General features: G+C 41.3%; 1 protein-coding gene across 1 annotated transcript in view; it reads right to left on the reverse strand.

Annotated features, from left to right (window-relative positions):
- Positions 1-25,351, reverse strand: part of LOC144893379 (CD109 antigen-like) — an 84,474-nt gene that overhangs the window by 47,336 nt on the left and 11,787 nt on the right. Inside the window, exons 2-13 of the mRNA XM_078783963.1 lie at positions 17,589-17,822; positions 16,690-16,735; positions 14,303-14,390; positions 12,292-12,433; positions 11,383-11,494; positions 8,853-8,962; positions 6,944-7,135; positions 1,606-1,668; positions 1,287-1,377; positions 1,081-1,142; positions 883-1,023; positions 240-392 (exon numbers count right to left, since the gene is read on the reverse strand). Of these exons, the coding sequence (XP_078640089.1) occupies positions 240-392; positions 883-1,023; positions 1,081-1,142; positions 1,287-1,377; positions 1,606-1,668; positions 6,944-7,135; positions 8,853-8,962; positions 11,383-11,494; positions 12,292-12,433; positions 14,303-14,390; positions 16,690-16,735; positions 17,589-17,822 (1,434 nt within the window). The remainder of the gene's footprint in view (positions 1-239; positions 393-882; positions 1,024-1,080; positions 1,143-1,286; positions 1,378-1,605; positions 1,669-6,943; positions 7,136-8,852; positions 8,963-11,382; positions 11,495-12,291; positions 12,434-14,302; positions 14,391-16,689; positions 16,736-17,588; positions 17,823-25,351) is intronic.

Consider the following 25,351-nt stretch of genomic DNA (forward strand, 5'->3'; position numbering starts at 1 on the left):
TGATATTTTCCAATTTCAATCAAGTACATGTGCAACTCAGGTGAGCAGAAATGCTGACCAAACTGACATCGCCATTCTGACATGTTGTGAACTTTCTAAAAGCGACAGTCTTCAATTCCTTCAACCAAGGGCAATGCCCTTGTTCCATAAAGCTGCTCAACTGCCACAATTTGGTGAATGAAGTATCATTGCTTATGTTCTTTGTAATACTATAAGTTGTATAATTACCCTGGCCTTACCTTCTCCTGTGTGATGTCATTGCCATCTTTTAGGAGCAGCACACTCTTATCCACAACCAACAGGCCCACGTAGGCCTGAGCCTCTCCTGTTGTCACCTGGAGACTTACATTGTTTGTTGGTGCTGCTTGTAATTTGCTCCACTCCATCTCCACCTGTATGTGGATGCATTTTTTTAAAGTATCTAACTAAATTGAATTATGGCTTGGTATTTATGACTATTACGTTCTACCTAAAATGTACAAAAAAATGTTAAGTTTCGAACAACAAGGTGAGACAAATTGCATAAATGTATTCCATAGAGGCACAAAAAGCTTTTCTTGATAATAAAAATTTTGTCTTGCAGCTATCGGTTAAAAGAAGCACCGTCTTCTAGAATGCTGAACTGTCATTCATGTTTAGTTAAAAGGTTCAATCATTCAGGGACTGGATGGAAAAGTAACTCAAATTATAAATAAAAATTTGAGAACAGAAAAATTACTTTTTTTGCATACAAATTCTCAGCTAATGGAAAAGGAAAAGAGAAGTTAGAGAGCAAGAGGGTTACTACACAGACATTGGGGCTGTGGAACAACACACACACATGGATAAGGCATTTACTTCATAATAGTATCTCAAGTATACTTCCATAAAATTAATCCTCACCTTGTTGTCAAAGATGCCTTCCACAGCAAAACTTAGGCCATCGTTCACGACTTCGCCATCTTCTCGGACATAGTACACCAGCAGTTTTGAGGAAGGTGCCCACAGAGCTTGCGGCACCAGCTGGAAGGTCCCACAAGCACCCTGGCTCAAAGGTTTATCCACTACCTGCTGCTGTATTTGATCATTCTCACATGTCACTTGCCCAGCCGCAACTAGGTTTCCTCTTGAAAGGACCTGTAAACGATGCATGGCCTCATTCGCTGCAAACCATATAGGATTAATTGAAAAAACAATTATAAAACATTCAGATTGGTCTGTTTCGCATGGTCATCAAGACACAACGTTAATGATGCTGTGTTCCCAGGTTCAAATCCCATATCTTATGTTTCTTTGTCCATTCATACTCTGTTGCCATTTGTAAAAGTACACTGATGTCTCATAATGTCCTTGTCCTGCATGCAAATTACGCACAGCCCTGCCATGAGCCATATAATTCTGCAAAAGCAAGCAAGTATTAAAGGAGTATATCTCTTACAATATTAATGTGCTTGCTGAAGATATATTCGAAGTATTTAGATGTGCAACTCAGAACACAATCTCAATAAATAAGGAAGTTAATTGCTGAACCACATTAGTTATATTTATTATTTAATTCAAAACATTAATGGTAAGAGGCAACCGCACAATCAAGGTTAGGTGAACACAAGGGTGAAGTATGGTTACCTGGTACATTATATTCTGGGAAATGCTTGTGCCTTCAATTGTAAACCTCATCGGTACACCTGCCTGCAAGAAAGAACAAAAAAAAATTTAAATTAATATCATATGATGATGATGATCATGATGACCACTCCTGTATCTTCAGATGCATATGGCTGCCGAGGCAGTTTTTTGGCTATTGGGCACAATCCTGGTCGTGTCGCCACTCCTACACAGGGCACTCGAATGGCACATTCATCCAAGTAAGCTGGTACTCATTTTGCCGACCTCGGACGGATAACGGGCCGAGTCAACCCCACCTGGTCTTAATTCAATGACCGACCGGGATTTGAACTCAGGACCCTATAATCCCAAGCCAGCACCCCAACACCAGGCTTGTGATAGTTGATGAGGACAGAGTTATGTTAACTGCTTCTGTCAATTGCAAGTGATACAGTGCATTCAGAAAGTATTCAGACCCCTTCACTTTTTTCACATTTTGTTATGTTGCAGCCTTACGCTGAAATCGTTTAAATTCATTTTTTCCTCATCAGTCTACACTCAATACACCATAATAACAAAGAGAAAACAGGATTTTAGAAAGTCTTGCAAATTTATTAAAAAGAAAAAACTGAAATATCACCTTTACATAAGTATTCAGACCCTTTGCTATGACACTTGAAATTTACCTCAGGTGCCTCCCATTTCTCTTGATCATCTTTGAGATGTTTCTGCACCTTGATTGGAGTCCACATGAAAGCCCGCTTGGAGTGTGCAAAAAAGCACCTAAAGGACTCTCAGACTGTGAGAAACAAGATTCTGTGGGCTTTCATGTGTCTTTCACTGAGGAGAGGCTTCCGTCTGGCCACTCTGCCATAAAGCCCAGTCCGGTGGAGTGTTGCAGTGATGGATGTCCTTCTGGAAGTTTCTCCCATCTCCACACAGGATCTCTGGAGCTCAGCCAGAGTGACAATCGGGTTCTTGGTCACCTCTATTACCAAAGCCCTTCTCCCCCGATTGCTCAGTTTGGCCGGGCGGCCAGCTCTAGGGAGAGTCCAGGTTGTTTTAAACTTCTTCCGTTTAAGAATTATGGAGGCCACTGTGCTCTTGGGAACCTTCAATGCAGCAGAATTTTTTTTGTAGGCTTCGCCAAATCTGTGCCTCGACACAATCCTGTCTCTGAGCTCTGCAGGCAGTTCCTTCAACCTCATGGCTTGGTTTTTTGCTCTGATATGCATTGTCAGCTGTGAGACCTTATATAGACAGGTGTGTGCCTTTCCAAATCATGTCCAATCAATTGAATTTACCACAGGTGGACTCCAATCAAGGTGTAGAAACATCTCAAAGATGATCAAGAGAAATGGGAGGCACCTGAGCTAAATTTCAAGTGTCATAGCAAAGGGTATGAATACTTATGTAAATGTGATATTCCAGTTTTTTCTTTTTAATAAATTTGCAAAACTTTCTAAAATCCTGTTTTCCCTTTGTCATTTTGGGGTATTGAGTGTAGATTGATGAGGGAAAAAATGAATTTAAACGATTTCAGCATAAGGCTGCAACATAACAAAATGTGAAAAAAGTGAAGGGGTCTGAATACTTTCTGAATGCACTGTATACTTTTGTCTTTAGGTGGATAAACACACATTTATTTCATTATGTCACCCTTTAATTTGCACATATATTTATATGTACACAGCCACACACACACACACACACACACACACAGCAGTTAGGAGCAGTGGGGCCAAATATGGACACAACAAGCAAGGGACTGAATGAACAGCAAATATAAAGAGAGAGGAGAAGAGGAAACACAGCAGCCTTCAAGTAAGAGGAGTGCGGTTGAGTTAATTTCGATAGAAAAGATTATGGAACCATATTGCATACTTGCATTTGCAATCAACACCATCATATACCATGATGGCCTTGTCATGTTTCATTGATGATGCAACCAGCAAACCCATTTTTCAAATGAATCCTGGGATTTAGAAACCCAGTATACCTGTATGGTACTGCATTTGATTCCATTTGATGTACCATACTCTTTACAGAGCGTTGGTGCTGCCGAAGCAGTTTCTTGGCAAGGGTTATACTGGGTGGTTTGCCCTTGCTTTCCCAGAGTCGTTCGTCCATGCTGCATCCCTTTAAATGCTGAGCATCACGTACCATTTTAGAAATCTTTGGTATGACTCGGACGGGGTTTGAATTGAACCACCGACCTCCCGGACGTAGAGCGAATGCTCTAACCATTTCACCACTGAGTGTGGTTATGGGACTGGATGGGATCGGATTATAATTTCAACAAATAATATTTTCTCTGGAAGAAAAAATGACAGGTGTTTGATAATTATTATCAAACCTTTAAAACTTAAATGAAAGGGAAAAAAAAATCAGTGAAAACAAACAAACAGAATACATCTTGAATATTCTGGGGACTGGGGCATATAGTGCAATCATACATGAACAGTAAAGAGAACAAACATTTAAGTCGATGGTTAAATCAAAAATTCACATTTGCTTGCCTGTGCTGAGGTAGAATCGGTAGTGACTTGTATAAAAGAATTTGATGGTGACCGTCTCTCCAAAGTAACATAGTGCTGCCTTTCTGTGCTTAAAAACGTGGCCTGAAAAAAGGAGAGAAACATTTCCTTGAAGATAAATATTCTGATAAATAAACAAGATCAAGTAAATGGAGTATATGGTCCAAAAATTATATGAACGAGATACTCACAATAGTCCAAGGCACGACAAAAATAAATAACAACGTGTAAATTATTGATACAAAATACATTAAGATATTTTATTATTAAATATACATAGAGACTTGCGTATTGAGAAATATAATAAACGTTTGTGTGTCTTGGACGACTGGGAGTATCCCATCCAAGGACGTTTGGAACACCCCGTCAAAGCCACAGGAAATTTAAGGAAAGACACCCTACTGCTACTCCATCACCCCTACATTCTTCATTCCCTGCTTATTGAGTAATTAATTGCAAAGGAAGTACAAGAGTGTTAAAAACAAATAAGAACAGGAGAGTGGAGAACAAGTGCAAAGTAAGAAAAAGGTTTGTAGTGATTTTTAAAAAACTAGGGCATGCCCGTACTATATATAAGCTAGGACGTGCCCGTACGTGGGTGCCCGTTCCTTGCCAAAAAAAAAAAAAAAAAAATATTTGTGTAGGGGTGTGTGTGTGTAAACATCCTAGGGCGTGCCCGTACGTGGGTGCAAAAAAACATGCGTGCAAACAACAACAACAAAAAAAAACTTTGAAACCACGTGGCAGTAACGACCACAGAACCCCCCCCCCCCTCTATTTACATGAATGGTTTGGTCCATTCGCAACGACCACAGAACCCCCCCCCCCCCTCTATTTACATGCAATGGTTTGGTCCAAAGCGAACGGCTTGCAGTGTTTGGTAAAGAAATCGCCATAGCTCGGTAACTACTTCTCCGATTAATATGAAACCTTGAAAAGGCACATCCTCGGGTCCCCAGCAATATACCTGGCAAGTTTAAAGTATATCGGACCGGTAGTTGTCGAGAAACAGCGGTCACAGACAAACATACACACATACACACATACACACAGAGATTAATGGAATTATAGATAGATGTCACCTCCATATCCTTCTTTCACTTATGTTCTTACAGAGAACTGTGCAGAAAATATTTATTGTCCTATTTTACCTTATTAAAGGCTATTTAAATATGTATGAAAGGAGAAAAGTTCCACATCAAGGAGAAAGACCTCCTCTTCCCCCTCACCTGCCCCTAAAGGTTTCCCCCTCATCCCACCACCTTCCCCCCCCCCCCCCAAAGCTTGCCTCTAGTCCCACCGCCTCAAAGCTTCAGCCCTCGTCCGGAGCCTCTCAAAATTCAGAATGACTGCTCACATCCACTCATTCATTTCTCTTTTTCCCCACTTGTGGAATTAACTTCCACATTCTCTTCAATCTCTGTCTTCCATCCAGGTATTCTCGACAGCTGTTCTCCACGATCTTAGATCATTCCCCATCGAAAACCATGATATTTTCTATCCCCATCAACCCTCTCCCCAAGCCCACCTCTGCCCAAGATTTCCAAATTTCCAGGTTTTCCTTCCTGACAGTTTGCTTCTGTATCGATCTTGTCACCCCCTGTGTACTCCCCTACCCCTTATTCCTCCCCACATCCCTTATTTGTCAAAAGAGTCCTCTATTTTGTCACTCAACCATGCTGTTGATGTCTCCCCTCTCTTTCTGCAGTTCATTTTGTTTTGCGTCCTGTTGCGTCGTGTGTTCTAGCTCTTCCACTTGGCGTGACTTTGTTTTTCAAAAAAGTGGGGTGTTAAATAAACAACTACAGCAGCCCTTGGTAGAGGGTATACCTCCACCAGGCTGAACATTTTACATTTTGTAGCCCACTGATAGGTCGGTTCTGCATCCGGACCTACAAAATCGAATGGGCTTGTTCTTGTCATCTACCCAGCTCATCCACCAAGTTTCGTCTGAGGTATATCATAAGAGCTCCAAATGTATACCATACGAAACAAAGCATCTCAACTCTGATGAAATCAAAATTATATTTCATCTTCACCTCAGCAGATTTAGTACCAAGGTTATTGCAGACACATTTGGCTTTGCAGTTTCATAAGTCTATGCCATACTATGACTAGGTATACCGTTACCTATGAACCAATAGCATTCTCCCTCCTCTGAGGGTCGGCAAAGGCAGCCCGATATAAAAAAAAAAGTCCAGATAAATGTAAAGCTGATCCTCCGTCCTGTGGGTTTTGGAGTTGTTTTTGGGCTCTTCCTACGGTCCCCTGATGTTGCCCACCACTGGTAGGTATTGCCAACTTACTCGAAAAGTTAGGGAAGGGTTAAACTTCCACCCTTTCTACGTAGATAACATGTATGTGACAACTTTTTGATTCTGTCGACTAAATCTTCAAATTCTTCTCAGCGATGTCAAATTCTACCAAGTTCAGCAAACTGAAATAGATTAAGTAATACGTTATATCTATAACTTTTTAGAATATGAATGTTAAGTAATTACTTGTAAAATGCAAGTGAATGGGATGGGAATGTTAAATATATAAATTTGTGATATTGTAAATCTGGGTGTTCGGATAGATGGCCTTGTGAATACAATTATTATAAACTTTATATTCCTTTGCCTTTCAAGCTAATTAATATCCAGCATGATATGTCCTCTATAAAGCAATGAGATGACTTTACTTCCTGTGTCTGTCCTTATTGGTAATGTGGAACACTCTCAAAAAGAATGTTTTATTACGTAAACCTTTTCTGTAATTAATACGCAATATTCATTACTTCTCTGTGTGTTAAAATGTCTAAAATGAGGTGTGGAACATACCTTGAGGGACAAAGACATCGTTTTTGGCTTCACTCTTGCATTCATCTTCACAAACCCATTTGGGGGTATGATGAACGTCTTTATTTCTTCATTTCTGGTGCCCCACTCATCTTTTTGCATCATCAAAACTCTCAAAGTTGCCTTTAGGTCTTGGGGTAGCAAAGGTGACTCGTCGTATTGGGTCACTCGCACCTGGAACAGTCGACGAAGATTACGTACAGAGGATGTTAAGTGAAAATTATGTACAGAAGACTTTGGCATTTGCAAACTAGCATATTTCATCAGTGCCTCATTTTTCAATCATTGCCTGAAGATCACTTAATGATAGTGAATCATTTATTATCATCAAATATGACTCATATATATATATATATATATATATATATATATATATATATATATATATATATATATATATATATATATATATATATATATATATATATATATATATATATATATATATATACGTTTCAATAAGGGAGAACTTTATTCTGATTAAGTAATGCTAACTACAAGTAGTATTAATTATTTTAACCTTGCTTTAAGGTAGTAGGCCGACAAGAATTATGCATTTACAGCATACATTTTGCATTAAATGTTCCACAGTTTCCCAAAACAGGTGTTAGGTCTGACAGAATGGCCTAGATTTAGGTGCAGTCGCCGCTCAGCGGCCTAGTCTGGGTTTGAATCCTGGCCCACCTTTCACAGGCAGGGTAATTCACCAATGTGTTTGCCCATCCCTCAGATGGATGTTAAACTGTCGTCCCGTCTCGCCAGTACCAAGGATAAATGACATATTCCTGCCCTATCCTACAGGGGGAATTGCATCAGCAGCACAGCCGCACCCCCTAGCCGGTGATGCAGCACAGAAGCCAAGAAGAGGCAGCATTTGTGATGTAAATCAATGTACCGAAGTACATTACAACAGTAAACTTTATTGAGCCTTGAAAATAAGTTTTCTTCGAGGAAATGCAGTTCTGAAAATAATTTCATTGACTTGTAAAAGGAACTTTGGAAGTTGTTCCAGAGCATTTGATTCAATGAACAAATCAGTTTCTCATTCAATTCTCACTATTAAACCCAAAAGGACTGGCAAGAAGACATGACCATGGCTGAGAAAAGAAGGAAAAGATGTCGAGGAAGTAGGAGGGTATGGGTAGAAAAAAATGAACCACAGTTCCGCCGTAGTTGATTGTAAATACTCATGGTGTGCAAAGGGCTGTTATCATTGTTCATAAAACTACTAATTTAGTTTAGCTCTAGACTCAATGGCCTAATGGCTTTATGCCTTTAGCAATTAATATGCTTTGACATTTTAAAAAGTTTAAGATCGATACAACAATATCTGTTCTGATTTGCAAGCAGCATCACATGTGCAACACTGATGATAGGCCTGAAAGATAATGTCCCTCATAACAAGTGAATCCTCTTGGATTGCGCTGAGGTTCGGGCATGGAATTTCTAGGAGGAAGTATAATTTGTATGCAATGAAAGTACATGTAATATGGGATCGAGTAAGATCGAGTAAGCTTCACCAGTGCGCGTGCGCGAATTTACGTCACGTCGGCAGCGAGAAGGCGTTCCCCAACACGAACCAATCAGGAACTGCCACGCCCACTTATATGATCTCAGAATTCCTGTGACAGGAATTAGCGTTACACTGGCTGGAAGTCATTCGCTAGAGGCGCTTCCTCAGCGCCAATCACCAGTGCGCGTGCGCGAATTTACGTCACGTCGGCAGCGAGAAGGCGTTCCCCAACACGAACCAATCAGGAACTGCCACGCCCACTTATATGATCTCAGAATTCCTGTGACAGGAATTAGCGTTACACTGGCTGGAAGTCAATCGCTAAAGGCGCTTCCTCAGCGCCAATAATGCAGTGAACGCCATGACACCCGTACTTACGTAGGCTGTATACATCAGGCCAGGTTTGAAAATGTTTGGAGTGTTGAAGAACTCTATTTTAATTCGTTTTTCAGGTACATGTATGTCCATCTCTGATTCTGCATTCTTTCCTGGATTGAGAGGATAAAAACATACCATGGATTACCTTTCATCGCCCAGACAAGAATGTATCACATCATAAAATCTAATAGTTCTGACAAGTAACATTGAGATGATTAATCAGATTTTTATGCCTACGTTATGATGGAAATTGTCCAACAATATATGGATTGTGTTTTTTTTTCTAAGAAGAAACAAGTACATGCACGCATTCCTTTTCACTATGAAACTACCGAGCACCTTCACCAATGGTTATGAGGAGGACCTCCTCACGTCATTGACTCATAAAGGTGCCGAAGCAGATTCATTGGCTGTGCATTTAAACCCTGGATAGGTCAACACTCCGACTCAGGATACTTGACCGACTCACCTCCAGAAACCTTTTTTTCGTTGCAGACCTCAGAAGGATGACGGGCTGAATCGACCCACCTAGTGTAATTTTGCCACAGCTTTGACTTGAACTCATGATCTTAATATCCTTGGTCAACCACCTTCAGCATGACGCCACCACAAAGTTTCTTTCAGCAATGAACCAGAAATATATTATGTTGGCAACATGATGGAATTTAGACTTCATGCAAAACATCATATGCCCCCTATATTCTAATTTACTTCACGACCCTCCCCTAACTCCATTCTCTTACTGATTCTTTACTCTCTTCCTGTACCTCCTTTCCCTCTCAACCCCCACCACCCTCCCCCACCCCCTCCCCATCTCACCACCACACTTTCATTCCATTTTATTGGGGCACTGAGACTCAGTTATGCTCGCAGACCAACTCAACTTGACACTTCTGACCTACCAAAATCAGACTCTTAGTTTAGTCATTCACCTTTGTCGCTCCATTACAAGGCTCCGAAGGAAAACAAACAAAGGAGGAAGACAAATGTGAATCAATCTGTCAACGGAACCCGATAAAGTCCGTATGCGTTCATATGCGATCATTGTTATCACACTCTCAGATATGTCTGTACCTCTCGCGTTATTGCAAGGGAAAGGTATTCCAACATGGCGGTTGCTTGCCGTGTAAGCACGTGCAGCAGCTGCGCTCCAGTTGTATATACAGCTCGGTGAACACACCTCAGCACATGTGCTTGCATGCCCCTAATGCCGCCTCGGGATATAGAAGCAAGGCTGTGAGCTTGCAATATGCATGCATCACATTGTTAGCCGCATGCTAGTTAGGCAAATTCACAGTGTTTAAATAACTGTTATTGACAGTGTTTAATCAATTGAGTTTAATCAAACTCAATATTTTTTAAAACTGAATGTTCATCAAATAAAAATACTCATGTTTTACAGTGACATGTACTTTAGTACTATTTTCGAGATTTCATGACTCAATAATCTCGTCAATAGCTGAAAATAGTGAAGAGCGAACAATTGTTTTGGAAAATACAAAAATGGGTTAATATGTGAAGAGATTTTTCTTCAGAAAACATATTATTTTCCTCATATTATTTTGCTGTAAGTTAGTAGGTAGATTATTGAATATATATATATATATATATATAATTTCAAAACACACTTGGTCACAAGTGTGCCTCACTGAACGGGTCCTCAGTCGAGGTCCTCAGTATCATCCCGTTTCGGTCCTTCAACCTCAATACGGTCAGCTAAGGTGGGCTAGCAGGGGCACATACGCCTCCACGTGCAGCAACTACACCCGGATGCGTACATACCCTCACCCCCAGCCAGTGAGAACACAGACTACAACAACAAAACCGCCTCCACTCCTAGAATCCACAGCCCCTCATCCACTCACTCACATACCAAAAAAAACCAAAAAAACAAACAACTGACCACCTACCCTTACAACATGCACCGCTCAAGCAAAAACACATTCATGTAAAACCACACCCACTCCTGCAACACACACACACCCACTCCTGCAACACACACAACCACTCCTGCAACACACACACACACACACACACACACACACACACACACACACACACACACACACACATCTCCATCTCTCTTCTGTGCTCAGTCACTACCCCTTTAGGCTGAAATGAACCACCACCCACAACCTCAACCTACACCGTTCGACGTGCCTCCATAAACTTCCTCCATATCCAAAGTGAGCCTTTCAAGGCAACCTGGGCAACTCTGTCACACATCCTCCTTCTTTCTGTTCCACACACTCCAAGCCGAGCAAGAAATGCAGAAAAGGAATTGCCAATATACCCTCTACACCCCACCTCAAATGGCTCACAAGAAACTCGCCAAGTTACAACCTGTATTAACTGTTCTTTTCCACTAGTGTGAGGAGGTTGATCATTACAGCAAGCAAGAAACAAATAAACAATTCAAAACTGAAATAACAACTGCCATTTGATATTCGGTTATCAACTCTTAACAATATTGAGTTTTATATTAATTGTAATTAATTTCATGATAACAAATCAGATGAAAATGCGGTACCTGTTAAATCCTCCACGACCTCGGCTTCAATTTTCATGTTCCGAGGGAACGCGCCATTTGTTCTTGAAATAATTTCTTTGTAGGTGAACTCAAAGCCAACAGCACCATAAACCTAACATGCATACCAACACGCAAGTGTTTTTACAGCCAAGTCAGTTGAAAGATAACTCATCGTCAATGAGAGGTTTCACAAGAAGGACATCAAAGGAAAGAGAGCCCAGCAAAGGGCTTGAAATATGATTTCGGGAAAGATTTCCCAAGATGGGACAATTAAATGTTTGATGGTGAACAACAGGAAGTACCATGTACTTGTAAACAAGTCCTCAACTTCCACAATCTTCTTTGAATGCATCTCATTTTTAAATACTCCAGCTCTCATTTGTGGATATAAGAAAAAAAAGATTACGAAGGAAAATTACAATTACAATGTTACAAATATGCTACGCCCAAAATATGTTCTTGGCCACAGAAAACTATTTTTATGGACATCTTGAGGTGCTCTCATTATCTAGCATTCCATTTTGGGCCAGTGAATACTGGATGTGCCCACCAAGATTAATAAGACATTGATAGATCGAGCCCATCCAGCCCATGGCAGGTTCCAGTTAGAAAGTACTTAAGGGGTTCATCTATTCCAATTATACTTATCTCCCCAAAACCAAATATTCTCCCTAAGTATTCATTGATTGACATTCAAGATTACATGACATTACTTAATTTAACCCTGAACACTTTCCTTGTTAATTTACAGTGTGATAAAAGATCATATTATACTCCTCATGCATTACACTTTCAAAAGCGAAGCCATTAATTCTGTGTCTCCATTATTATGAGGTTCTGAACATTTACATTTCTCTCTATAGTCTATATGAAGAAAATCTAATATCCGAAAGGAGAAAGCCATCTTACTTTAATGTTTGAATGGACGATCTTGACCTCACTTGACCGAAACCTATTATGCCCGCACTGAATGCCCAACCGACATAACTTTTGTATGTGACACACCAGGGTCACTTTGGCTGTACCTTTAACTGCTTTTCCATATGTGTACCTGCAAAAAGGACACAAAAGCTATTCAATATTTGACGAAAATGTATTTTCGCATTAAATAGTGCAGTAGTAAATGCACTAAAGTACCTTCTTGCAAAAGAACCACACTTCATCCAATAAATCATATTGTGCAATATAACATTGTGTCTATATCCCTTGTTAATCTTTGAAGAGTCCTTCCATGGAAACCCCGCTGAGTGTGGTGAGAACGATGTGGCGCCATTGTTTTGGAATGGCTGGTACCCAGAGTGCCCCGTCACTTCCCCCAAGCAAATTGGCTGGGTTTGTCTCAAAGACAATCCTGTGTTGTGTGTCGTGTATTTGTCTGTATGTCCGTGTGTGAGATGTCGGTGTGTGACAGCTCTATTACGAGTAACAAAAAGAAAAGAAAAAAGTAGTTCTGAGGAAATTGTTTCGTTGGCCTGCAACTTATGACTATGAGACAAGATCGTCAAATTCACACAGGAGTTATGATTGGTTGAATGAATGAATGATCGTTTTAAGGCCATTTTCCCCGCTAGAGCGGGGGTTAGCCTTGTGGGCCCCATGACAATCATGGTTTCCTGTTTTTTGAGGCAATGTTTTTATGGCCGGATGCCCTTCCTGATGCCAACCCTTGGTCACGCTCTTACGATGCGCAGGGATATGGTGTACCTATTCTAAATCGGGGTACACACCGTGATCATTCATCCCAGCAAGCTGGTACTCAATTTGCCGACCTCGGAAGGATGACAGGCTGAGTCAACCTTTGGAGTTAATTCAACGATCGACCGGGATTCGAACCCAGGATCCTAGGATCCCAAGCCGGCACCCTAACCACTAAGCCAACACCAGATTGGTTGTTGGTCAGTTTTTGCATAAATATCTTTATGAAAGGAACCATGTCAGATGTAGAAAGTAACTTAAGAATTGACAAAATGCCTCACCGTTTAACTAGAGACATAGTACCTTCTTGGTACCCAGTGTGGTTTTGTGAAATTGAAATGGAATCATTCAAATATAAACATTCATTCTGAATTCTAAAGTAATGCATGAGTAAAAACTATTATGATGCCTTCAAACCTCTTCAAGTTTGCCACAATTTAATAACTGCAGTGGCATTTTAGAAAGCACGTCTCTTGACACATAAACAAAAAAGTAACAATGGGTTGTTGGGAAAAGAACCTCGAAAGATCTTAACCCGCGTTGTCAACGCACTCTGGGTGCTAATAGGTCCAATAAGTGAATAGACTCGACTATATAGATCAAATATAGACAATTTATAGAATCATATAGCTGTAAATAATTGGTTGTGCCTAATCACAAGAGTGACGTCATGATGCGATGCTACCCAAAAATTAAAATTAGCCAAATGTTCATTGGTGGGAGCATTATATTATTATTAATATTATTCAATGGTCCAATTATTTCCACCACCGCCAGGGTGAACAATTCTGGCCCAAGCATTTTGGCGAGGCCTGACGTTTGGCTGTGGAAGTAATTTGTAATTTGTTCACTGTGTCTGTGATAACCTTCCAAACATATCAGCGAAATACACCTTGGGATATGGAACATCCACAAACGCCCCCACTGCTGGGAAACGGATCCTCCAGCTTAACACCCTTCTGATGGACAGAACCCATAATGTTGTCTCGCCCTGGATGCTAAACACCAGGAAGACGGTTTAGATGGGGGTTGGAGATGGTTGGGGGTTGGAGACAGTTGGAGGGGGTAGATGGCTTAATTAAATTCAAAATACATCATTAATGTAGAAAGTTTAATCTAAAAAAAACTTTCACATTTGTTTTCACATAAATTAGTTATCATAATATAGCACCAACATGGTGTCAATAGACCTAAAACCTCACTTTTGAATGTCCATGAAACTCACTTTGCTCTGATGGTTCCAGAAACACCTAATTTCTCTTCTCGTGCAACAAAAGATCTTGTTTGAATGTTGACCTCAAACTTTGGGAGAACTGAGAAGACAAAGGGAAACAATAAATTGGTTATAAACGAGAACGAAGTAAAGCAAACAATAGTGCAATAGCCTTGTAGTATTAAGAACTTGAAATGGTCATATGAGTGGTTGAGATTTCAAATCCAACGATTTCAAATTTTAGCCTTTTCAAGGCTAAAACTTCGAAGCTTCAGGAAACTGAGCAATACGGGTCTTTAAAAATGACGTATGAATGCTAAATGAGACCATTTGCACATGCGCTGTGTGTGTGTTTACACCGGTTCGGCTTGACGGGTACTTCTAAACTGCCACTGCTAGCACAAAATGTCTATTTCTGTTTTGACATAAATTTTTCTTGTCATTCAAATCGTCTTTTTAACATAATTTTCAGCATTTAGACGATAGAGTGGCAATTTCAAAATGGTTAATCATAATTATTGTTCTGTTCCTGAAAGAAAATCAGACTCACAAGAATATAGAATATAAGAGGAATATCTGTGGAGGACCCTCTATAATTTCCTGTTAATACAATTAACTAGCGGCGGCCGTGGTTAGAATGCATATATACACACAGGCATGAATAGACACTTCTCCTTTCACCAATAGATGCAAAAATCGAGTACAATTTCTCTTGTGGCCCAGGCACTAAACAAAAAATATATACACTTGTAACGGCACTCACAGCCCGTGCAACTCCCACTCCCAAGCACTTATTCCCAATCATGAATAATAGTGAATATATTAAACTTTCCCTGTGCATCGACAATATCTAGACATGACCTTCCCATTGGTGTTAAGAAGCACTAAGCTTTGATTAGAACGCACCATCTACGAACCTTCAAACTTTCACGGGCCCATATTGTCGGGAGTTTTTGCAATACAGACCAACACATATCAACTCTTTGAACAAGTTGATAAGGAAGTTTTCCAACTGTTTCGCTGTGCAGAGGCACATCCCGTTCTCACAGATGTGTTTACAAGTATTTACGGCTCCTGTAAAAGCTTTTTAAAATTGCTTCATTCTACAATCCTTATTTGGCAGGCAAGAAACATGTCCAAGCTTCCCCAATTGATTTCGTTATTAGGGGTTTCTGCGCATGCTCAGCGAAGAATCTGCGGTGGATTATGTCATTTTGAAAGTGCCGTATTAGGAGAGTGAACAACAACCAAAGTCGTTCTTTGGTACTCCTGAACTCTTATCCACACACATACAAGGCCTTCATCTGCAACTTGATGGAGTACTGCTCTTTCCTTTGGGCTGGCACCCCTGCCTCACACCTTGCTCAGTTTTACTCTGCATTTACACCCTTCCATCCCATCATCCCCAAGTTTTACCTTGCCACAACCCCAAGCCCTCCTATACTGACACACTTTGAAAACGCAACCTGACACACTTTGAAAACGCAACTTTGTATAACCCTAACCCTAAACCGAACAACTAACCCTAACAATTGGCCAGCTTTGTCCCCAGACTTAAACCCTATCAAGCACCTTTGGGATGAGTTAGGGCGAAGTGTACGCCGACGTCAGCCGCCACCACACAACGTTGCTGCATTGGGTCAGGCATTACAGAATGAGTGGAGGAACATCCCTGATGCCACTATCAGACTTGTGCACGTGCAAGTGGTGGACACAACAGATACTGACTTTGAGGTGGAGGGTAGGACTCTTTGATGACGTGTGACATCTTATGGGATTGCTGTCAGGACAATATTCTTTTTTGGTTTGTCGACTGATTAACCTGTTTTCCTTCCATAGTAAACACCTTTCAGTTCCACTGGTTGTTTGTCATATTATTGCATCCAAAGTCCGTTTTGCGTTTTCAAAGTGTGTCATATATTTGAAAAATTTCCTTTTTTTTCATTCTGTATCCATCTTGTCCACCCCATGCATTCTCCCCCAACCCCTCATTCTTCCCCATATGCCTTATTTGTCCAAGTCTCCCTCTATTTTTGTCCATTCCCTGCTGGTGGTGTGTTTTCCCACTCTCTTTCTGCTGTTCCTTTTGTTCTGTTATGTCCTGATCCATTCTATGTATGAGCTTCTCCACAAGCCTCAATTTTGATTTTGTATACAACCCCCCCCCCACCCCCCCCCCCCCCCCCCCAAAATGTCAATAAAAACACCCAGCTTGCTCCCTCATGTTTTTAAGGAAAGGGACAATATTCTTGCCCCACCCCACCCACTCTGAAATTAACTGGTATGCCAATTAGAGTAAATGGGATCTGTCCAAATCCTGCATATAAATATCAGTTGATAGAGGTTTACAATTGAATTCATTTTAGTCACATAACAATTACGATACATCAAATGTTTACCATATTTCTCAACAGTAAATGTTTGCTTTGTCTTCATCTCCAATTCCTGGCAAAGAAAGGCATACATGATAATTTTATGGCAAACATGATGACATGAATGAAATGCAAAGATCCGGGGAAGTAAAAATTACATTCACGGGTCTTACAAAGTGTAAAATCATCACTTCTTGTCGGCGGTCGGTGGATAAAACTCCAGCTGAGTCAGACAAAAGACTTTTAAAAATGGCATATGTTGCTTCCTTGTTTGATGGTTGGCATTTGAAAGGACAAGATTATGGACAATCCTATTGGTTGGAATGCATGGCGGGAGGAAATTTCCCCTTAGGAAATTTCTGGCTGAGTGCAGTGAGAAAGGTTGTTGTCGTTGTGTTGCAGGTACCCAGGATGTCCCAGGAAGGGAGGGCACTTCCCCCCAAGATCAGTGGCGGTGTTTGTCTCATCTAACAGTCATGTGCTTTGTCTCGTGCATTCGTCTGTATGTCCATATGTGTGAGATGTGTTTGTGGCAGATTCACTACGAGCATTAGATACTGTAAAAATAATAATAATAATAATAAAAACACCCAGGATTACAAAGCTTGTGTAAGTTACCACCTGTGATGTCGTTTACCAAGTGCCATTATCTGACCTTGTGTGTGACGGATATGACCCAGTCCCCGAGCGGAGGCTGAACAGAGAGAGGAAGTTCCATGGAGACCACTCCGCTGGGATGTGACGCTGACAGCCACTGCTGGATCCGATTCCCACTTGGGTCCTGTGTACACACCGACCATGAAGTATTTGTTGAAATTATCAAATTTAAAAATGTTTTAATTCGAAATAACTATGATTTCTTTACATCTCGTGATAAAAAAAAACTTAATCGTGTTACATCATCAATGTCTCATACATCAATTTACCTCCACTGCGACATCCACTTGACCTCGATACTGCTTCAGGTTGGGGTGCAGGTTAAAAACCCGAAATTTGACTGTCTGTCCAGGTTTATACATGGCCTTGTCAGTTTGAACAAATGTCATGAGGCCACGGTTATTAAAGGATATCTTCGTGCCGTTTTTAAACACCGTGGTCCCCATGTCGTCCACACCCTCGACGTTCAGATGGTAGTCACCACTTGACAAGTTAAGAGGCAGCTGCGATGACCAGAAACATTATGATTAGTCATCTTCGCTGACTTTTTATGACAAATCACAGATTGTGTGATATACTGTAAGGTTGCCAGGTATTTCTAGTGTACACGCATATCCTCTTCTCTCAATAACTTTGCCAGCTGGCACAGGTATGTTAGACCAGCATTGGGCTAGGGTGTTTGGTCATACACAAAGAGCTGATGTTGGTTCAACATCCCTTTTTAGACAGAAAGAGATGGTTGGTTTGGGGGGTATACTGATGACGTTTGGCCATCGTCGAGTGTTAAGTCTGTCAATGACGGAACAACATTGGGATGACGGACCAACGTTCTAGCGAACGATGAATAATTTGATGTGGGCCCAATGGAATGGCCACTGTTGGGTCAACGTTGGCCCAAGGTAGCTGTGCCAGCTGCGTTCCCTCCTTACTGGTAAAATGCATGAGTTAAAAGTAAAAGTAAAAAGCAAAAGGAACTGTTCTTTGATGAGAAAGTTCTGAACAGAAAATTCTGCCTCTGATTTGGCTTTAAGAGGCCCTTTGGAGGTCTTACGCCTAGACTGGGCCATAAGTAAGTTTCATCCAACAGCAAAGCCTGACATATCACTGAAACACCTCAATGGTCAAATAATATGCAGGTGTAAATGCCTTTAGCGTATCCCAGGTATGAAAGGGAACTTACCGGAGGCAGCACAATAGAACTTGTTTCTCCTGGAAAGTATTGGAATATACAGAGTGACGGGATAGGATGAAGAGGGGTGTCACGGGGGTGGTGAGGAAGGCATGGGGAAGGGGTGAGGATTGCACAGGAGGGGTAAGGGGGAGTGAGGGTGGTACAAGGGGGTTGAGGGTGGCACGGGGGAGGGGGGAGGGGAGTGAGGGTTTCACAGGGGAGTGAAGGTTGCACGGTGGGGGGGGGGAGGAAAGGGAGGGGTGAGGGTGGCACGGGGTGGGTGAAGGTTGCAAGTGTGAGTGGTGAGGGTTGCAGTATGGGTGAGGATTGCACAGGGGGTAGTATGGGTGGCATGGGGGATGAGGGTGGCACGGGGTGGGTGAAAGTTGCAGGAACGAGGGGTGAAGGTTGCACAGAGGAGGGGTGAGGGTTACATGGGTGGGGATGTGAGGATGTCATGGGGGTGAGGGTGAGGGTCGCACGGGGAAGTGAGGGTGGTATGGGGGATGGGTGAGGGTTGCACAGGTGGGAGATGTGGGTGTCACGGGGGGGAAAGGGGAAGAGGGTGCGGGTGGCACGGGGTGGTGAGGGTGGCACAAGAAGGGGATAGCATTTAATTACATTAGTTTTTAAGAAGAACATGTCACACAACAATGTTAGAGTAAACTAAGTGGTAACCAACAGGTTTAATAGTTTAACGTGGCTATACAATGAAATTAATTGATATGTAAATACAGTACTTTAAAATACAACAACAACAACAACAGGCATTTTAAGGCCATTTTCCCTGCTGGAGCGGGGTTAGCCTTGCGGGCCCCATGACAATCTGCTCCATCCCTATTACAGTACTTTACAATGAATGATGAAAATATAAAATGAAATGTTTCATGTTCAAAATATATCTAAAACTCCAGTGGGCGTTTACAATTGTATTGTTCTGCAGAAATTTCTCACGAGTTTTAAATCATTCGTAAATTTCCGATGATTTCATTATTTCGATGATTTCATTATTTCGATGATTTCATTATTTCGATGATTTCATTATTTCGCATGGTGTAAACATCGGATAAAAGGTTTGATTTTCACATTGGAATTTGATTGCCACACATTACTTTTACTATTAAACGGGAAATTTTCAGGATCCTTCGCTTCATAACTTACCAACAGCCACCACAACCTTGTGCCTCAAAAGTACTTGGCCATCTTTGTCCATACCGAAGTTCAATGTCACAGGGCCATACTCAGGGGATCCGTACAAAGACACTCCAACAGACAGTTCCTGGCCTGGTCGGATGGTTTGTGGGATGGTGATGAGGTAGTTAAATGACCTAGGAATCACAGACAGTTTCTGGCCTGGTCAGATGGTTTGCGGGATTGGTGTACAGGTAATTCAATGTACTTGGGAACAGTGAAGAAAAACGATGTTGTCAAAATGAAATACTGTTTGGAGACAGTAGACACATGTTATATACACACGGGTATTTCAAACTCAACATTCATCGCTTTATCACTAACTAGCAGCAGTACCCGGGCGGGGGATGGGGGAGGGGAGGGGTAAGGGTGGGTAGGGGGGAGGGGAAGGAGGAGGCGGCAGGAGAGGAAGGGGAGGAAGGGGGTTCATCACCTTTTCGTTAAATATATGCAGGTGAGTGTGGCGTTCATCCCGTTTCTGCGTTAAGTGGGATGCCGAACAGGAAGAAGAAGAACCCTTACAACCAAACTTCATGCACTTCCGGAATTGTTTTATTATTTGTGTTCAAATGTCTGGTGATTGTTTTGTATTTATTTATGCGAATGTGGACTTGTATATAAGTCATTAATTTAAAAAGCTTAGGCACTATCGAGCGATTATTATTTTTTAACTCCAAAAAAACGAAATTTTCTTTTTCAAAATTTTTCCCCCTAAAACACTCCCAGGCACTCACTGACGAACCTCTGAAAGTTTGACAAAGATCCATTCAGCCATCTCTGAGAAAAATGGCGACACAGACAGACAGACAGACATCTCTGTTATATCGTAGATTTAGACTCTCTTAAGTACCAGGATTTCTTCGTTCGTGCACAGTACGAGGCTCCAGGGTAGCATCACTGGCTGAGGGTGCGGCTGTGCCGCTGATGTGGTGCCCTCTTGCTGGTTAGGGCAGGAATTTGTAATTTGTTCATGATGCCAGAGATAGTTCGCTTACTCTTCGCGAAGGATACCGTGGGATCTGTAACGTCCACTGACGAATGACTGTAGATGGGACGCCCGTTTAACACATTGATGAATCACGCTGCCTGTGAAAAATGAGGAAGACAGTTTATGGCTGGGTGTGGGTTCAAACCCAGGCTGGACAGCCCAGAGCTGAGTGTGCGTACCTCAAAGCCATCCGGTCAGCCCAGTACTAGGACTGAAAAAGGATAGCTCAAGTACAGCATATTCTCTGGTGTGGGTTCAATTCCCGACCTGACTCTAAGCTGTCACCCTGATGTTTGGTGCTTCTCAGGCAGGACGTTGCATCAATCAGTACACTTTGGAGGGGACGTTAAGATGGCTGTCCAATTTACTGGCATTTGCTGGTGGACGTTAGAGATCCAAGGTGTCTTTCAAAAGGAGTCGGTAATTGTGTGCATATATACCCTGGCCAAATTCCAAACTTCTGCCGTAACCTACAAGGGACACTGCATCAAAGGGCACAGCTGCAACCAAAGAAGATGCAACCACCATGCCGAATTTATGATTGAATCCCATGGAATTATGATTCACTAGATAATGATCCTCAGTTCAACTTTTTCACACTCTCTTCCACCGAATCCTGTATTCAAAGAAGAAAAATGAAAATGCACACCCAACGGAGAATGGCATCAAGATAAAAATCCATCTCAGTCATAAAACACGTAACTTAGAATAAAGAGAAAAATGATTGAGCAAAATCATTGCTTACTGTGAATTTACTTGAAGTGAACTTATCACCAGGACTGTGAACAGGGAAACCTGCAAAAGAAGAACAATTACCTGGCATGGTATTATCATTGCAACGGAAACTCCAAGTAAAAATTGGTCCCACATCTTATACAGTATATATATATATATATATTGAATACCATACATAACTCACAAGATGCGTGCAATCTTGGCGCAGCTTCATGATGATGACCGAAGTTGAACCAGAACCACTGAAAGCATGGTACTTATACATCTTGGAAGGCAAAACCTAGAGGTCATTAAAGCCGAGTAAATGGCTTGGAGTGTATTGCGTAAATCATAGGAATGTGTTGAGTTAATTGCAGAAGCGAATGGCTTGAGGGGGGGGGGGGGGTAAATTAGATAAAATACCTTGCATATCCCCAGCAAGTGTGGGGAAAGGTGGAGTATCTCGTGCACATTGAAATATAAAGTACAGAGAAGAATACATCTATGAGAGTAGTTGTTGAATTAACAGTGCACAATTACTATAGAGAGATTATTTATTACTTCTTTAAGGGCCATGCTTATTCCAACCTTCATGCGGGATTGGCCAGAGAACATCTTTGGTGCAAGTCTTTCACGAACTGACTGGATGGGTCTGACGTTCAAGTTATTTGGGCAGGAATTTGTAATTTGTTCAGGGTATCTGTGATAATTCACCTACTCTTCGCAAAATAAACTGATGGGATATTTAACATCTGCCGCCAACAACCAATGTTGGTTGGCAGGTCCTGCTTAACGCACCTCAAATGGACGACATAAACATTGATGTAGGTGCCGCATTGCGAAGCACCAGAGTGACAGTTTATATCTGTGTCAAGACCCAGGATTGACAGCTCAGAGTTGAATGTGCATACCTCTAACTCTCCAAGCTATTATGCTTACCCTGATTTTAAAAGGGTGCATAAACCAATATTCATAAAACCGAAAATCATAAGACCGAGATTTGTAAAACCGAAGTTCATAAAACCGAGATTCTTAAAACCCAAATTCATAAAACCCAAATTCATAAAACCCATATTCTTAAAACCCAAATTCATAAAACCCAAATTCATAAAACTAAGAATTCATAAAACCAAATTTCTTAAAACCCAAATTCTTAAAACCCAAATTATTAAATCCCAATTTATTAAAACCGGAATTCATAAAATCCAAATTCATAAAACCCAAATTCTTAAAACCCAAATTCATAAAACCAGAATTCATAAAAGTAAGAATTCATAAAACAAAATTTCTTAAACCCAAATTCTTAAAACCCAAATTATTAAATCCCAAATTATTAAAACCAGAATTCATGAAATCCAAATTCTTAAAACCAGAATTCATAAAACTAAGAAATCATAAAACCAAATTTCTTAAAACCCAAATTCTTAAAACCCAAATTATTAAATCCCAAATTCATAAAATCCAAATTCTTAAAACTCAAATTCATAAAAGCCAGGTTCTTAAAACTGAAATTTTTAAAGCCACAATTTCATAAAACCCAAATTCTTAAAACCGAAATCCATAAAACCCAAATTCTTAAAACCGGAATTCATAAAACCGAAATTCATAAAACCAAATTTCAGCTTGCTTTATGTCCATGTAGGGAGTTATAATTGTCATCTAGAAAGAACCTGTAGTGTATCCTCTATTTGGTTCTGATTTCCCGTTTACGGTTGCAAGTAGGAGTAGTGGAGTGGAAGTAGAAAATCATAATGGTGAAAGGGTTCTGAACGAGGCAAGGTCTCCAACCACATACTCAATCACACAATAAACTTAAGTTTTGACAATTTTAGTCCGACATGAGTGTGCATGGATGCAAATTTAGCAGCAGGCAGCTTCTGCATCTTTCCCTGAGAGTGAAACAAGTAATTGTTCTAATTGTGCTAAGTGACCCCATCATTGCAGTAACATTCACTGAAAAGTTCTTATCGTGGATAATTAAAAGAGTCATGCTCCTGGCAAAATGCAAATCCTTTGAACGAGGCATTCCTTTGTCCACAATAATTACCTCGACCCCGGGGCTTAACATTCCCTCTTGCCATTTTTCCACATATCGGATTTCATCGCTGCAGCAAATATAGGTTCGAGTCCTCAAGGGTAAAGTCCACGCGAAATGCTTGTGCTGGATGATGCGATATCCCGAGGGTTAAGCATAAACTTCTGGCCTTAAAGAAAACACATTGTTAATGAACTATAGATGCTATCAATCGTTCTTGTAGTCAAACTACTTCTTTAAACATCTCCAATTATATCCACCTTCTTGAGGAGTCAGCTGGGGAGTGGGTTTTGGCCCAAGACTTTCAGGGGAGAGAGATGGGAAGAGAGGAGGGAAGGGAGAGCGAGGGAAAGAGGTGGGAAGGGAGAACGAGGGGAAGAGGTGGGAGAGAGAGAAGGGAAGAGGAAGCGAGGAGAAGAGGGGGAAGAGAGAGGGGGGAGGGGGGAGCAAGGGGAGGAGTGGGGAGCTGGGGAGAGAGAGAGAGAGGGAGGGGTGGGGGAATAAAAAGGAGGGGAGTGGGAGGGTGAGGCGAGATAGAGGGGAGAAAGAGAGGAGGGAGGCGGAATGAGGCGCAGCAGGGAGGGGGAGGCGAGGAAGGGTGGGAGCTAGGAAGGAGGGAGAGTGATAAGGGGTTGCCTCACCTAACACAAACTTTCTCTTTCATTATATTCATACATATATATATATATATATATATATATATACAATTATACATACTGTATACACACACAGTGCCCTCGGGATATACAGTGCCTTCAGAAAGGATATACACCACTTGACTTTTTCACATTTTGTTATGTTACAGCCTGAATTTTAAATGGGTTAAATTGAGATTTTTTGTCACTGATCTACACTTAATACCACATAATGTCAAAGTGAAATTTATTTTTTAGAAACTTTTACAAAATTATTAAAAACGAAAAGCTGAAAAGTCTTGAGTCAACGAGTATTCAACCCCTTTCCTACAACACTCCGAATTGATGTTAGGTGCATCCAATTTCCTTTCATCATCCTCAAGATGTCTCTATAACTTGATTGGAGTCCACCTGTGGCCAATTCAATTGATTAGACATGATTTAGAAAGAAACACACCTTTCTATATAATACCCCACAATTGACAGAGCATGTTAGAGCAGAAACTCCACCATGAAGTACAAGGAACTGTCCATTGTACTCCGAGATAGAATTGCGAGGAGGAATAGATCTGGGGAAGGGTATAAAACAATTTCTAGAGTGTTGAAAGTTCCCAAGAGCACAGTGAGCTCCATCATTAGGAAATGGGAGAAATATTGAACTACCCAGATTCTTCGTAGAGCTGGCCATCCGACCAAACTGTGTAAACCGGGCAAGAAGGATCTTGGTCGGGGAGGTGACAAAGAACCCAATGACCACTCTAATAGAGTTCCTTGGCTGAGATGGTAGAACTTGCCAGAAGGACAACAGTCTCCAGAGCACTTCACAAATCTCGGTTTTATAGGAGAGTGACCAGATGGAGTCACTCCTGAGAAACAGGCATATGACAGAATGCCTGAAGTTTGCAAAAAGGCACGTGAAAGACTGAGGGCATGAGGCAAAACATAAGATTATGTGATCTGATGAGACGAAAATTGAACTCTTTGGCCTGGATGCAAGGCACTACATCTGGCAGAAACCAGGAACAGCCCATCACCCATGTAAGAACATCGCTAATGTGAAGCATGGTGGTGGCAACATCATGCTATGGGGATGCTTTTCAGCGACAGGGAGTGGGAGGCTTTTAAGGATAGAGGGAACAATTAATGGAGCCAAATACAGGCAAATCCTTGAGGAAAATCTGCTTCAGAGTGCAAAATACCTTAAACTGCGGTGGAGACATGTTGCGATAGGACAATAATCTCAAGCATAAAGCCAAAGTTACACTGGAATGTGGAATCTTCAGAACACTGGAATCTTC

Source organism: Myxine glutinosa, chromosome 8 (genome assembly GCF_964187855.1).
Source record: "Myxine glutinosa chromosome 8, kmMyxGlut1.1, whole genome shotgun sequence".
Taxonomy (NCBI): domain Eukaryota; kingdom Metazoa; phylum Chordata; class Myxini; order Myxiniformes; family Myxinidae; genus Myxine; species Myxine glutinosa.